At 37.9% G+C, this 15,648-nt stretch overlaps 1 protein-coding gene across 4 annotated transcripts; it reads left to right on the top strand.

Moving 5' to 3' along the window:
• The first annotated feature begins 8,642 nt into the window (after positions 1-8,642).
• On the top strand, positions 8,643-14,452 carry LOC112165455 (mitogen-activated protein kinase kinase kinase 1). 4 transcript variants are annotated; one of them, XM_024301959.2, is made up of 11 exons: positions 8,643-8,793; positions 8,941-9,031; positions 9,127-9,531; positions 10,233-10,302; positions 10,472-10,534; positions 11,262-11,419; positions 11,636-11,708; positions 11,815-11,874; positions 13,346-13,456; positions 13,560-13,812; positions 13,962-14,452. In XM_024301959.2, exons 3-10 carry the CDS (start codon positions 9,143-9,145, stop codon positions 13,773-13,775), a joined length of 1,140 nt encoding a protein of 379 aa, XP_024157727.1. In that variant the 5' UTR covers positions 8,643-8,793; positions 8,941-9,031; positions 9,127-9,142; the 3' UTR covers positions 13,776-13,812; positions 13,962-14,452. The 4 variants fall into 4 exon arrangements, 3 of the variants coding, with proteins under 3 accessions (XP_024157727.1, XP_024157728.1, XP_024157726.1); XR_002922845.2 differs by having other exon boundaries at positions 8,687-9,031; positions 13,962-14,013; positions 14,072-14,452; XM_024301960.2 differs by having other exon boundaries at positions 8,687-9,031; positions 11,262-11,414; positions 11,631-11,708.
• The last annotated feature ends 1,196 nt before the right edge of the window (positions 14,453-15,648 follow it).

The following is a 15,648-nucleotide window of genomic DNA, read 5'->3' as shown; positions in this document are numbered from 1 at the left end:
ACTTTTGAAAGGTCTTCCAAAGCTCACAACGCTGTCCAGTACTAGCAGCAGTGCTATTGATATTGAAATCGAGCGCCCTTCATTGGAACACTTATATGTCTATGCGTGCCCCCAGTTATCAATCTCTGCTTCTGATTTCAACAGCAGCAACGAAGTCCAACTAGATGATGACCAACATTGAGGCACACTATGGGGAAGTATCCGCAATGAATCAACTCTCACAACTTTCCACTCTTAAGGTATGTCTCGTATCATTAAGTGTATATATGTATCAAAGGACATATTTAGTAGGCCCATCAATCCGATTAGTTCATGCACAAATCACAATGATGATTTTATCCATGTTAAAGAGTATTCTCAACTTTAAAGCGTTCTTATATTATTAGTCAATAACTTGAAATGACAGCCAAGGCTGGGCTTCATTATTTAGAAAAGGTGTTTTGGTAATATAGAGCCTCTCTGTCAATCTTTGGGTTCAATGATCTACCCAGAAATTGTAACTAGCTTTTTTCTTTCTCGTTAATAACTAATATAGTATGATCACTCGTCCTCTCATTTTAGTAATCAACTGATGCTGATAATGGATTTCTGCAAAAAGATAAAACATAGACATTTCATATAGACAGTCAGGCATGCATCTTGGTGAATTTGTTGTCCATTTACACTAAGAATACAAATTGCAGATAGATAAGGTTGTTGAGCAAAAATTGCACATAGTGAGCGAAAATGTCACCCAACATAATTTCACTCGTATTCATGTAGTGAATAGAGTTTTTATTATTTTGGGTTCGACCCATTCAAGACAGAATGTGTCTCTTAATTACAATCACTTGTTACAGGGAAACACCATTTGATTCCATTTATGAAGAAACCAATTGATGGGATATGTGTTGGTTTGTTTTTGCCGCTACACCCGGATATTTGAATGGGTTGCCTACGTACCCTTGGACAGGGATCAAGCCACTCGTAGTTTAAGAGTTCCGATGAGTGGATGACTCATTGAAGGGCTTTGATTTTGGAATTAGAGTAGTGTTTGGGACGAATTTGGTTTAAGTGGACCAGGGATTCGATTTTGTGTTTAGGACGCGGTTGTATCTAGATTAGTTTGTTTCTAGATTGCCTACATACCCTTTGCGGGATCAAACCACATGTAGTTCCGGCTTTTGAGATTTAAATGGGTAGATGACCCATTTATTTTGAATTTGTGTTTGGGGAAGGGTTTAAAGCCCTTGAATTTGGTTTGGACTTTATTTGTGTGATTTGGAATGGATTTGATTTTTGTGGTGTTGGGAGAATTTGACTGGAGTCAGTGATTCATTTAGGACTGATTGAATTTGACTGGTGGAGTCAGGGATTCTGTTTGGAGTTACAGTTGCATCTAGTGGGTTGCTAGACTGCCTACATACCCTATGAAGGGATCAAACCATTGTAGTTTATTGGATTAAAATTTTCGGTTTTGTACCGACTTTGGGTTGATGGATGTGTACATATTTTGAATCCATCAAGCAAAAAAATATATTCTGGGGAGGACATCCAATTTGGCGAGTATCCACCGATTTGATTTGGGCACCCTGTCGTGCGGAGATTTGTGATTAGTCCTCAGAGATTTGGAGTAGACCTCTATCGATGGACTTGCTTTCATTTTCTGTGAGAGGCTCAATGACTCCTTTCATTTTGAGTGGACACCTCAATTTTGGTGAAGTGTCCATGTATCATTTGACGATGCATATTTAATCTAGACACCCATCAAGACGAGCTTTGAAATTGGAGTCGAAGATTTGATGTGGACCTTTGTAGAGTTGGCTTTTTAGTGCTTTGAAGTTTGTCGACGGGTGATTCCACAGAGCCTAGCTAAAAGCTTGTAACTGATTTGGACACCCCTAAATTTTTTTGATTTTATATCTACACTCAATTCGAAGCCCAGACTAAACCCACAAAACCATCTGCTAGATCTGCCAGTTCTACTCAGAGAGAGAATTTGTCTGAGGCTCTGAGCATATCAGCGCTTCACCGTTTCATGGACAAAGTGAGAGAAAGCAAAAGCTTAGTTGTTTATGGTTTTGATTCTTCCAAGCACCTGGACGTGGCCATGTTCCTTGTAACTTTGCCATTTAATTCCCATTTCAATAGAAAGCTGCTTCCTGGTACTTTGAATCATGCCTTGCAGCACACTATGTTTTGATAATCATGCTTTAATTGCATTTTGTCGTCATGTGCTATTGATCAGTTTTCCACCGCCAAAACAAAAGACATGATCACTTTAGGATTGTATATTTATTAAATCCCTTGCAGGTGACACATTTTGAAGGAAACAAAATCACGTCAAGTAGAACACATTGCAGTCCTGTGATTTAAGGTAAGCTAAACCGAACACCCTGCAGTCTTGTGGTTAGGGATAAGCCAAGTCGAACACCCTTCTGTAGAAAGATAGCTACTTTGCTTTTTGGGGCACCATTTTGATGGTGGCTTTGATACAGGTGGAGTGACGTCTTGGCTTTGGCGCTGCACAAGGATCCCTCCGGAGCAGTCTCTTCACTTTATGAACTTAAGGACTTCGCATAATGGTACTTGTTATGAACTGGTAGCCACCAGGCTTTCACTTGACAAGCTTATTTTTGCCACTCATATGCAGGACGCACTGCTATGTGGGCATAAAAAACAAGCACAGTGAATCCCTCTTAAGCTTGAACCTTGCTTCCACCACCTATACGCAGGACGCACCGCAGTATAGGCATCGAAAAACAAGTGAGTGTGAAGTGACACCGCGGCTATGAATGAGGGCTTGATGTCGACTTTGTGTCTTGCCCGGAAGCCGTTAGTGAGATTTGTGAGGATGAAATCAACGAGGGACTCTTGGCGAGAGGATAGACCATCAACTTCTTTTTGGAGTGCTTATAGTCTTACATGATCACCTATTAGCTTTCTGTAATCATATAATACAAAACAAAAAGAACACTTGAGTGAAAATGATAATTGACAGCATATAGAAGAAATTATACCCACTGCTCTATATTTGTAGCTTCTCGTGGTCTCTTCTTAACTTCAGATTAATTTTCTCTTCTTCCCTTGCTGACAGTCTTTTCTTCTCTCCCCTGTGTTTTCCCCTCTGCTCTCTCTCTCTCTCTCTCTCTCTCTCTCTCTCTCCCCTTTCGTTTCCTAGCTCTCTGCTTTTTTCCTCCTCTTTCACTTTTTTGCTTCTCTTTCGTTGCCTCTCTCCTCCTTGTTGCATGTAAAGAGCTCTTTATATAGGCACGTAGCAGAATAAGAGATCATGCAGGTTAACCTTAATTTTTGAATTTGAAATTATCTTCAGATGATGATAACCACTCCCACATTCAAACTTGCAACCGTGGGAATTATCCACAACTTCCAGTATGGGATTTGAATTTGAAAACTTCATACAAAATGAGTCATTTGATTGCTACCGGTTCAAGTGATATCAAGTCATGGCTTTTGTTATCATCCTTGGATAGATGATTTGAAATCTCTCCAGCAATCTTGACTTGGTCTTGAATTTACAAGATGGGAAGATTATCCAAGGTTTTAAATTTGAATCTTGACTTGGTCTTGAATACAATCCACGTGATGCATGCATGATTGATTATGTTGCTTCATTTTCTTGTTTTATTTGAATTTTGAAGACAACTAGAACTCTACCTTCTTTGGTCACAGTAAACTTGTACAATTATCCGCTTTGGAGATAATTAAGTTAAAGATACTGGACTCTCACTTTTGCATTGAACCAAATTTTTTATTTTGGGTTTGTGAAATTTTCGGTCTCAACATGGTACATGATTAAAGTGGAGACTCACCGCAGGCAAGTCCTCCCCAATGGTGAGCGGGAACACACTCCCACGAAATCCCACTCCCACTATATACACCCTAACCCCCGCCCGCCCCATTTATCATCTCCCTCACCCATTTCTCCCCCCCCCCCCACTGGAAAAGTGGAAATTAGTTTATTTCTTGCTGGTTTCAATAGCCTCCTCTGCATCTCTTCCCTTCATCAGTTTCATCATCATTATCAGCTCGTCCATGGAAGTATGATGTGTTTTTTAGTTTCTCAGCTTTCCTCTCTGGTAAGTTTTAGTTTTGTTTCGTTTTTGTTCTTGTTCTTGTTCTTTCATACCGTTTTGCCCAGAAATATGGGTTTGTTCTTTCATACAGTTTTTTTATTTCTCAGCTTTCCTTTCTGGTAAGTGGCTGCAAGATATTCGGGGTCTGGGTCAAGGACGGTACTGATTCGCAACCTGTGACCCAACAGTTGTTCCCGGTAGATGTATCCTCCAAGACGGTACTCACGCCTGAAGCTAGTGTTGCCGCCGGGACGGTCGCTTCTTCCTCTTCTTCATCATCAGCTGTTGAGTGGAAGTATGATGTGTTTTTGAGTTTCAGGGGTCCTGACACTCGAAGGAGTATTACATCCGATCTATACCATCGGCTGCAAAACAAGAGAGGAATTACAACATTCATGGATGACCGAGATCTTCTAGTAGTGGATGCGATTTCTCCCGTTCTCTGAAAGGCAATTGAAGAATCAAGGTTTGCAATCGTTGTTATGTCGGAAAACTATGCTTCTTCTATCTACTTGGTGTTTGGAGGAACTGACAAAGATCTATGAGTGCATGGAAGAAAACAACCGAATTTTTCCACTTTTCTATAATGTGGAACCCAAAAATATACGGTACCGGAAGCAGAGTTTCGGAGAAGCTTTCAATAAGCATGAAAGCTCTGGTGGAGAACTTGTAGGACTGATAGAGAACTTGTAGACACAATTGTGGATTTTGTGTGCAGTAAAATACAACCTATAGAATCTGAGTGGTTTGATTTCCATAATCTTATAGGAGAAATTGGATATAGAAATGATCTCCCTTCGACGTTATCTGTGGTTCTTGGCCCTTATTGTGGAGGATATTTAGTTGATGTTCAAGCTCAGAAACACAAGTTGTGGCATGTGGAAAACGGTTTTGTTCATAATCTTTGGACAAAATCCAATGAAGATCTAAAAGGGCTTCTAGATATTATATCTGAAACCGTTAAACACATTAGACCTGAAGGGTGCATTTTGAGATTAAAATTTATATCAACTCCACCAGAGTGGACAATGATAAATGGACAGATAAATTAAATTTCTCTATACCATCATTTTAGGATTATTCAATGCCCTGTAGTTAAGCCCACCACTGTGAGAAACAATGGAAAACCAAATCTGAGCATCCCATGGATGAAAGCTATGGCCATAAAAAGTATCAAGGAATTAGTCTCTAAAGACTAAAGCTCTAGCCTCTTGGAACGTGGAGAAAAGATAATGATTGCTTGTGATAATTCTCTTCTTCTGGAAAGCTGTGACTTTTTCACAGCAAAAGAAGTTGATTGTTCTCTGGCCACCACCACATGGCTAGAGAATATTGAACGAGATGAAAAATATCAAGTTTTCTCTGATTCAGATCTTGGATATGAGAGTAATGATCATGAAGCTCCGGACAGTAGTCCAAGCTCATCAGCTACCTTTGAATGTTTGTAATTCCATGGACAGCCAAGCAATGACATTCCTCTCAATATCTTATCAGAACAAGATTCTTGGAAATTGTTTGTGAGAAATGCAAGGTCTTTTGAATCGACCATTTTTGAGGTTGTAGTGAGGAAGGTAGCTAGAGAATGTAGGGGTCTACCCATTGCACTGATAGCAGTTGCAAGGGCACTTGGAGATAAAGATCTGGCGGAATGGCAAAAAGCAGCTCAACAATTAGAGAAGTCACAAATTGTCAACCCTGACCATGATGAAAATGCTTTCGAATGTATAAAATTAAGCTACGAGTACTTGAAAGATGAGGACTACAAGTCATGCTTCTTGCTGTGTTGCCTATTTCTAGAAGATTATAACATCCCAATAGTTTGTGCTTGCTTATATTTATTGATACTCCCTGGCCTTATTTGCCAGGCTTAACATTATGTTGAAACTAAAAGCATTACCTCCAGCTTAATATAATGTGATTGCCTGGCTTAACTTTTCGGTTATTTGTAATGTAGAATATGTACTTCATTTTGTGGTTACTTCCGTTAAATATGAGGATAATCAAGACATTTTACCCTTATATATGGTTATTTTTAAAATGTTTCAAAAAAAGGGTTAAATGTTGTAAATACTATTATTGTGTGGCTGTCCACATAATTATTTTGGGGTCACTTTGTAATATTCACTAGCTAGTACCTTCATGATGTAATAGCAAGAAAGTTTGTGAGTGATCACCAAGTAACTTAAGAGTGACCATCATGTAACTTGAGAGTGACCACCAAGTTACAACATGAGTGGTCATCAAGTCATTCAACCATATATAAAGGGACTAGTGAAGAATGGAATATACACACCACTTTCCCCCATCTACTCTTCTCTCTTCACACTCTTTACTTTCTAGCAAGTCAACAACTTCATTCCTCACAACCAAGCAAGTAAGTTCCTTCCCTTATATTATAACACGTTTTCAGCACGAATGTCTCTACCGCTTTCATAAACTCGATGATGATCAAAGAGTCATATGGTGCAACATTGTTGCTTTCAACCAATGCTCACAATCTATGAGTTCCCAAAGATATTTTACTTATCTTTCATCTATGAATTTATTTATATGATGTGTGATTCTCTCTTGCTAAATTAATTTCATTATGCAACAAACTTTTGCACTCTTATCTTCTCAATTGGTTGAGGTAAGTAAACATTATTTATCATCTTGATTTATTACCATCTTTGTGTAATCTATATTCATGTCTTTATTCACTTAACGGAACCGGTTGGTTTATCTCGAACCTGAAGTTTCGAGCGCTAAGAGTTTGAACCTCAAGTTCAAACCACCAAAAAAATTTATAACAGGAAGTTCCTAATTGGCCCATCTTGAACCTGAAAGTTTCGAATGCTAAGCGTTTGGACCCCAAGTTCAAACCACCAATATATAGAACCTCACGTTCTAATAATAAGTCTCAATGCTGAAGCTTCGAGTACATGGCTCATTCATGATCCATTGTTCAAATAGATATGTCAGCCTCGAACCTAAAGTTTCGAGTGAATTACTTCCTTCACGAAGTTTAAATTATTTCAGTGTTAAGAACCGCAGTTCTAACATTCATGGATTCTGACATATCTCATCTTCTTGGTATAGGAGATGGCAAACTTGGCAAAATTGGAATTTGTCGCGCTCGACATTTCCAGCAAGAATTACCTTTCTTGGGTCCTAGATGTCGTGATACACCTTCAGGCCTCAAATCTTGGAAATACTATCAAAGAGGGCAATACCGCATCCCAACAGGATCGCGCCAAATCCATGATCTTTCTTCGTCATCATATCCATGAAGGATTGAAAGACAAATACCTCACTATCAAAGATCCACTCGAGCTTTGGAAAGCTTAGCCGAGCGATATGCTCATCAAAAGGATGTGATACTCCCTAGAGCTCGCTATGAATGAACGCATTTGCGCCTTCAAGATTTCAATACAGTGAAGGAGTACAATTTAGCTCTGTTCAGAATTAGCTCCCTATTAAGATTGTGTGGTGAGCAAATAAGTGAAGAGATGTTGCTAGAGAAAACATTATCCACTTTCCACACTTCAAACATGCTCCTGCAACAGTAATATCGAAAGCGTGGATTCAAGAAATATTCAGATTTAATTTCTTATCATCTTGTGGTTGAACAGAACAATGAGCTGTTGATGAAAAACCATCAATCCCATCCAACCAGATCACAACCATTCCCGGAAGCAAATGCCACAAATTCTAATGGGAATGTAAATGGACGTTGAGGAAGGCATGGCAATGGTTATAATCATGGTCGTAGACGTGGCCGTGGACGACGTAGTGGTCGTGGTCATGGAGGTCATAACCAAAATTTGGGATCAAGAAACATTGCCAAGATTAACAAAAGGAATGGCCAAACAAGCAGAATTCCAAGAAACAATGACAACAGTTGTCATAGGTGTGGCTCATCCAATCATTGGGTTCGTACATGTCAAACACCCAAGCATTTGGTGGATCTTTACCAAGCCTCCCTAGAAGGGAAAAATGTGGAAACAAACCACATTGATCATTCTGATCCTTGGGAATCGTCTGGGCTATTAGATATATCTTCCCTTGATGTTTCTGACTTCTTTGCGAACAATGGGAGCCATGTCGATGACATGATTGGTGGTGGAGTTCTTGACATCAATTAATTTACTATCTATGTCGATGACATGAATTTAATTGGGAGCCCCGAAGAGCTCACAAAGACTGCAGAATATTTGAAGAAAGAATTTGAAATGAAAGACCTTGGGAAAACAAAATTTTGCCTCAGCCTGCAGATCGAGCATTTTGCTAGTGAGATTCTTGTCCATCAATCAGCTTATGCTGAAAAAGTTTTGAAAAGATTTGGCATGGACAAAGCCTATCCACTAAGCAGCCCAATGGTCGTTCGATGTCTTGACGTTGAGAAAGATCCATTCCGTCCGAGACAAGAAGGTGAAATTATCCTTGGTCCAGAAGTACCATATCTCAGTGCTATAGGTGCCCTGCTTTATTTGGCACAGTGCACTAGACCAGATATTGCATTTGCAGTCAATTTATTGGCAAGATACAGCTCTGCTCCAACGTTGCGTCATTGGAATGGTGTAAAACACATTTTGAGCTACCTTAGTGGTACGAGTTTTGGATGATCAAGATCATGGATGATCTACCTTAGTGGAATTAAAGCAGTCATGGATGATCAAGATCTTCAAGTAGGGGATGTTATTTCTCCAACTCTCTTAACAGCAGTTAGAGAACCAAGGTTTGCAATCGTTATTCTCTCGCAAAATTATGCTTCTTCTACTTGGTGTTTGGAGGAACTTAGAGACAGATTTGTGAGTGCATGGAAGATCAGAACAGATTTCTTCCACTCTTTTATGACGTGGAGCCCTCTGATGTTCGATTTCAGAAGAAGAGTTTTGGCGAAGCTTTCTGTAAGCATGGAACCAGATCCGAAGAGTTTTGGCTAATTTCTTTGGGTGGTGTACAAATAATTACTAGTAAGTATCATGATCATCTCATCATATTTCAATATAAAAAGTTATGCGCACAACTTTTTGTATTTATTTGACCCTTGTTTCTTCCTTTCCTGTAGGACTGATAGAGAAGTTATGGAGGAAATTGTGGGTTTTGTGTGCCGTCAAGTAATACCTATTGAAATTGAAATTGGGATTACAATTAATCCTGAAGCATTTGAAGCAGCAATAAGAAAAGCCATACTTAAAGTTATGAAGAAGGGGCTTAAGGATGACGGGATGGGCAACATCGGCAAGACAACCATGGTGAATCATGTTGCTGCACAATCCAGAGAAAGTAGGAATTTTGATTTTGTGATGACTGGTGTGGTATCCCAGAGCCCTGACTTGACAAAAATTCAAGTCACATTGGCGGGGCCGAGCGGGTGTTGTACTGGGAAGCCTAAGCTTATTATCACTAATTGGAAAAAGGTTGGTCATCTCGGCAACGGCTATTTCGGGTCTGTGTATGAAGTATTTGCTGAGTGAGTGCTGCTCAAAGCTCATTTTAGCTGCTTAATATGAATGCTCAATCTTGTAGATGTCTTAAAGTTTCATTGTCTTGCATTGCTTGAGGTCGGAGTTGTTCAATTGTATATTGATGTCGATTCTCTACTTCACAGTTATCTCTACATTTAGGATTAGGTGGATTGATCGGTAAACCCATGCCTGTGAAGGGTCGAAACTTCAATATGTGATGCGAGTTAAGGGTGATTGTTTCAAGGATTTTAACCAGTATTTTAGGGTGATTGTTTCAAAATTCAAGTGACGGAAGAAAGATAAACTCAGTGAACTTAGTGATATAGTGATGAAAAGACCAGCTCTGCTTAGTGTGAAGAGGAAGTTTGAACCTTCCATGCTCGAGCTAGGCTGATTATGAGACTATTGAGCCTTTGTGGTATCTCTTATCGTTTAATACGGGAGTGAGGATGCCTATCCACTTGTTCCTTTTATTCTTGCAACTTCTGCAGTATCTTACTTCCATGGATAAAATCCTTGTTCCCTTATGGCCTTATGAAAAATTTATAACTGTATTAAAGTGAACTTTTCTTTGTTTCCAATGCACTTATATACCGACAAATTTTCTCATATAATGTTTATTAAAATAGTGGTTCCACGTTTTCATCTTTTCTTTAGCTCTGATATTTTCAAGATCTTTGCTGAATATGATTATGCTCTCTTTCAGTTGCGGAAGCTTCTTTGCTGTCAAGGAAGTTTCCTTGCATGATCAAGGAAGAGTTTCTCGACTTGAACAGGTGACATTTGCTTGTATTTCATGTTATGTCCTGAAATTGCATGTCCTTGATATTAACTATTAAGTAATTGACTCAATGATCGTATACCAGTAGAGTACTCTACCTTGTTTTCTGTTGCTTGCTGAGATTTTCTTCTCATTGTCTGTTTTTGTTTTTATTTTCCTTCCAGGAGATTGCTTTTCTGAGTCAGTTTCAACATGAGAACATAGTTCAGTATTATGGTACACAAAAGGTACCCATTATTCTATTGTCTATTCCCATGGCTAGTTATTTAGCTATGCTATGAACTTCTCTACAATAGTTAGTACTCATGGATATCCAAAATTCCATTCATGATATGATATTGCTACTTTGCTACAGATTCATGTAATGATATGTAGATGCTTTTATTTGAAACTTATTGATATGACATTGATGATCTTTGATGCTGGTCTGCACATTCCTTTAATGTACAGACTAGAGTATGAAATAACCACAAACAGAGGTATATTTTGCCTTTCTGTTACAGGATTTATTTTATGCAGTTAGCATCTTTGTTTAATTTTTTTTCTCTCTCACGTACAAACTCACTGTAGATAATTGTAATACGAAATAAATCACAAACAGAGGTATATTTTGCCTTTCTGTCACAGGATTTATTTCATGCAGTTAGCATCTTTGTTTAATTTCTTTTTTCTTACATACAAACTCACTGTACATAATTGTAAACATGCTTGTCCACACGTTATGCATTTATTTGAGAGGTTACCTTATCATCTAGTGTCCATACTATATGATACCTCTATTTGAGTCCAATAGGATGAGAAACTCGTTGCATCAATTCTAGTAGGTGTATTTGATGTGAAGCAGTTAAGCCATTTATTGATTCAGTATTAATTTTTCATAGCTCCTTATCCCTGTGAATCCACTTATTTGTGAGCACCGTTATATTATTTATATATTCTGATGGGTCTTCGCAGGATGAATCAAAGCTCTATATCTTTCTGGAACTTGTAACCAAAGGCTCCCTTCAAAAGCTATATCAAACGCACCCTCTTACAGATTCACATGTCTCTGTATACACTAGACAGATCTTGCAAGGTCTGAAGTATCTTCACGACCAAAATGTGATTCACAGGTAACTCAGGTGACATGTATATATATGTGAAAATTATGGTTTTGGTTGTATTGATCTCAGAAGATTCTGAAGTCCCACCAATGAGCCATATTCATGTGAGGATTCATTCTAAAAAACTGAGAAATCAAATTGGTGCACCATCACAATGTTCCTGATCATCCTTTGCCTTGCAATTTTTAGTACATCTATTCTCATCTTTGTGATTCTTGCATTCAGGGACATTAAATGCGCAAATATTTTGGTGCATGCTAATGGATCTGTCAAGCTTGCAGACTTTGGATTGGCAAAGGTTTGTCTTCCATTCCCCAAATTCAATTGTATTTGATTGTTTTCAGTAGTTTCCACAATGTTGAGAATTATTTCTCCTTATACTGTGTGTTGCGTCATCTTTGCAGGCTATCAAAATGAATGACAAACTATCTCGCCAAGGAACTGCAAACTGGATGGCCCCTGAGGTTTGCCTTTGCACTTTTGAATTTAAAATTTTGTATTAGTTTGTGTGCTTAAGACCTCTGTTATTGGAGGACATGCCTATAATACTTCCAAATAAATCACACGTGTCTTATTCTACTGCCATCTTATTCTGCTGCCATCACTGATAAATTTAGTGATCCTTGTAGGATGACTTTCACGAACGATTCATGCTTCTTGAACTCTGACAGAATTGTTGTTAGTTGCTTTGGTTAGGTTGTTGGATTCTAAATATACCATTTATTAGAAACAGAGGATATTGGTAAACAATTGGCTGGAGGAATCAGTAAAGTGATATAACTTCTTATATTCTATTTCTACCAGAAAACAAAAACAAATTTGAAATACAAGAAGATAGGAATTATAAGGTGGGCAATGTAATGACATGTATTAATTAGTCTATTTTGCGTAGGTAACTTGGTTTATTGTTCTAATATAAAGTATACGACCATTTGGAATTATGAAACAGTATATGCATCAGTGCTGGCCCTTGGCTAATGTCTAGCTTTCTGAATTATGTTGATTTCCCCTCTCTTGGTGGGCTTATTTCAGAATGTCTACATATTTATTTATTTTATAATCATAATAAAGAGAAGGAAAAGTATGAAAGGGAAATGAGAAAGGTGAAAAGGAGAGGAAGGAGGATGCATAAAACTAAATCTGTAAGCTTTTTAAAATTGTTTTTAGTGTGTAAGTAAATTTTAATGTATCTTCTCCTGTTTCCCTCTCCTTACTGTCCTCTTCGCTTTGTTCTCTTTCTTTATTGTTTTTAAGAAAAGAAGAAAACATTAGATAGCAGAGCCAAACTGTTTCTGATTAGATAATTAATTCTTTCTCCAAAGAACACAGCCAGATACATAGCACTATTATGTAGTTTCATTAGATTGTGTTAACTCAACTGAGTTAACTCGTCCCAAGAGCATCCCTAAAGAAATTAGATTAAGTTCAGAAAGTAATTATGATAGTTAACAGTGTCAGTTAAGATGGTCATTTCAGAATCAACAGTAAATTCTTTATGCTTGTGGCAATGATTGCTCAAGTACCAAGGAGATTATTTGTTGGCGCAACAATTGTTTTGTATCGTGTGTTTGAACCTGCAATTTCTCCCCAATGACTTTCCGTAACTTTTTTTTTGTAAGGCTAGATAGCTTTATAGGCTGATGGATGTTTGTGATTGATGGGGATGGGATTTTGGTTGGAGGTATCTTGCAATCTGAATCTTGCCTGCTTCTATTTTTCCTTTGTATCATATGAATTATCTTTTTCTAGCATTTAGGTGATGTCTTGGCTTTTGCAAATTTGAAAAGGTGCAAGATACTTATACATTACCAGTTTATTGACCAAGAGGTTGCGTATGATGATTCTATCCTGTAGTACGTTGCGTATGATGATTCTATCTTGTAGTACGTTGTGTCCACTTTTTTAGGATTTCTTAGCCAAGCTATTATTGTGCAGCTTGCTAAACCTGGAAATCCAGGTTATGGCCTTCCAGCTGATATATGGAGTCTTGGATGTACTGTGTTGGAGATGTTAACTGGGAAGGTTCCATACCCTGATCTCGAATGGGTTTGTGCCATTTTCATTAGACTCTTTATGGTTCAGAATGACTGGACTATTTATCTCTTCAACCTCGATTTTGTTTGGATAACATTATCTATTCTTTAAACAGATGGCGGTATTATGGAAACTTATGGAGGGGAAGCTCCCTCTGGTTCCTGATTCTCTTTCAGGAGAGGCACAAGAGTTTATCCATCTATGCTTACAAGTTGAGCCAGATAATCGTCCCACTGCTGCTCAGCTTTTAAAACATCCATTTGTAAATAAGCCGCTTCCTCCCACGTCTTCTGGATCAGTATCTCCTTACAATCACCACAGGCAGAGTTGAAATGATATATTCAGCTATAAGTTGTGATGGTAATAAGGTAAATTCCACTGATTTTACTGCTTCATAGTGCTCATATCTGCACTCACAACTTCCATGAAAGCGATCAAAAAACAATACTTTCACCTATTTAAAGAAGAAAAAGAAAAGGCATAATTCCACTGCTTATATCTTTGCTTTTGATACCAGCTCTATTCAACGGAAAGAAGCAGGATGACAACTCATCCATGTTCTATAATTTGCTTTGGAATCCCGTGTTCAGCCATCAAATCTTGGCTTACGCTGGTACTCCTGGTAGAGCGCGTGCTTGTTATAACTTCAGTGATGGTCTATGCCAGATCTGGCAATGGGATATATGACTTTAGAAGAACAAGCATCCTTTTGTCCGAAAATCATCTTGCACGTAGAGCAACCCACTAATTATTTCACCATCATTTCTGTTGTAGAAATATGATTTATTGATGTTCGATTAGTGTTTGGCGTTTCATGTCTTCCCCTCTGTTCCAAATGAAGATATTTAGTGGGTGAGAGATTGTACGGGCAAGTTGTGGTAGATGGTGTATTTTAGTATTGGAAAGTAATTCCGATTTGTATATATCTGCTATTGACAGTGTCATAATTGGCATGCATTCATAATATACTTGCGTTTTTTTATGGCCGAAGCAGTTTCGGTAAATCAATAGAGTGCGTTGTTTACAAATGAAAATGAATGGCGTATATACTGTTAGGATTAGTTGTTTTGAATTGTGGAGCTTTGGATTTTATATATTGTTTGTTTCATTTCAGCACTACTTTTATTTGGTCAATTGGTCTTATTGGGACAAATTAACCTAACTGCCTTGGTCCCTGAATCTAAAGATGTGGTTCATTCTGCAGAACTCCCTAGATCTTGAATAGGGAAGAAGTGATGTGATGCAAATCACTTGGTGTCACAGACTTTATCGAATTATAAAATATCTATAATACCATTTAGTCTAGAAAATAAATATTAATAATGAAATGATTTAAAATGGTTTTTTTTTTTAATAGAGTCAAATTGACTTGTTTTTGATACTCAAGTTAGAATGGCCAATATATACTCATTCGCGGTTATATATACACAAATAAGAAGTTGTGGTTGTATCACGGTGGTATATAAGGGATAAGTCTACTCATTATACAATTATCGCTCACTTAAGAAAAGCAAGCCTATAAAATATGATATCATTATGTTTGTCATAGTAAATAGGCATTGTACAAATACAAAAAGTGCATGGCTCCATAAAAAAAAGTAGGAAATTATTAAAAAGAAACAACTAACTAATTAGAAGCCTAAGAAACCTAAAAGGCCCAAAAGCAATAGCGCAAAGCCCAAGGCCCAACAAGACTGGCCAAGCCCAACTTTAGCCTTCACTTCTCTGAGCAAGAGCGTTCCACGCACACCATGACCTCCGTCACCATGATCACTGCAAGCACACCCACTACCGCCATGACTCAGGGAACACCACCACATCACCGCAACACCATCACTTAGAAGACAACGAGCTTGTGCACCAACCAAAACCCCACCAGATTTGGACCCCTTACGCAACACGTCGTCGTCTAATTCGTTGATGCCGCTAACGGTTAGTAAAATGAAAGACAGAAAAATTGAAACATCAAAACCACACGTGCTTGAAATGTGCTTCATAATTAAAAAAAAAAATATACATAATAAATTCATTTGGAATAATTGTCATAGTAAGACAAAAAATAGAAAAAAAATATGAGCAAACTTCCACATTCATCTCGAACTCCCCACCCCAATTAAATTTTTATATAATGAAACAGTTGCATTTGACTGTACAGGTTAGAAATCTAATATATTTATCTTAAGACTTAAAACAAACTAAGCTTT

This window comes from Rosa chinensis, chromosome 5 (genome assembly GCF_002994745.2).
Source record: "Rosa chinensis cultivar Old Blush chromosome 5, RchiOBHm-V2, whole genome shotgun sequence".
In the NCBI taxonomy this organism is placed as follows: Eukaryota; Viridiplantae; Streptophyta; class Magnoliopsida; order Rosales; family Rosaceae; genus Rosa; species Rosa chinensis.
The sequence above is the reverse complement of the archived record's forward strand: the minus strand, read 5'-3'. Positions and strand labels throughout refer to the sequence as shown.

Coding starts and splice junctions, on each gene's coding strand:
- LOC112165455 (XM_024301959.2), top strand. CDS start 9,143: ATGGAGGAAATTGTGGGTTTTGTGTGCCGTCAAGTAATACCTATTGAA. Junction 9,532..10,232: donor GTGTATGAAGTATTTGCTGA/GTGAGTGCTGCT, acceptor GCTCTCTTTCAG/TTGCGGAAGCTTCTTTGCTG. Junction 11,420..11,635: donor GACCAAAATGTGATTCACAG/GTAACTCAGGTG, acceptor TCTTGCATTCAG/GGACATTAAATGCGCAAATA.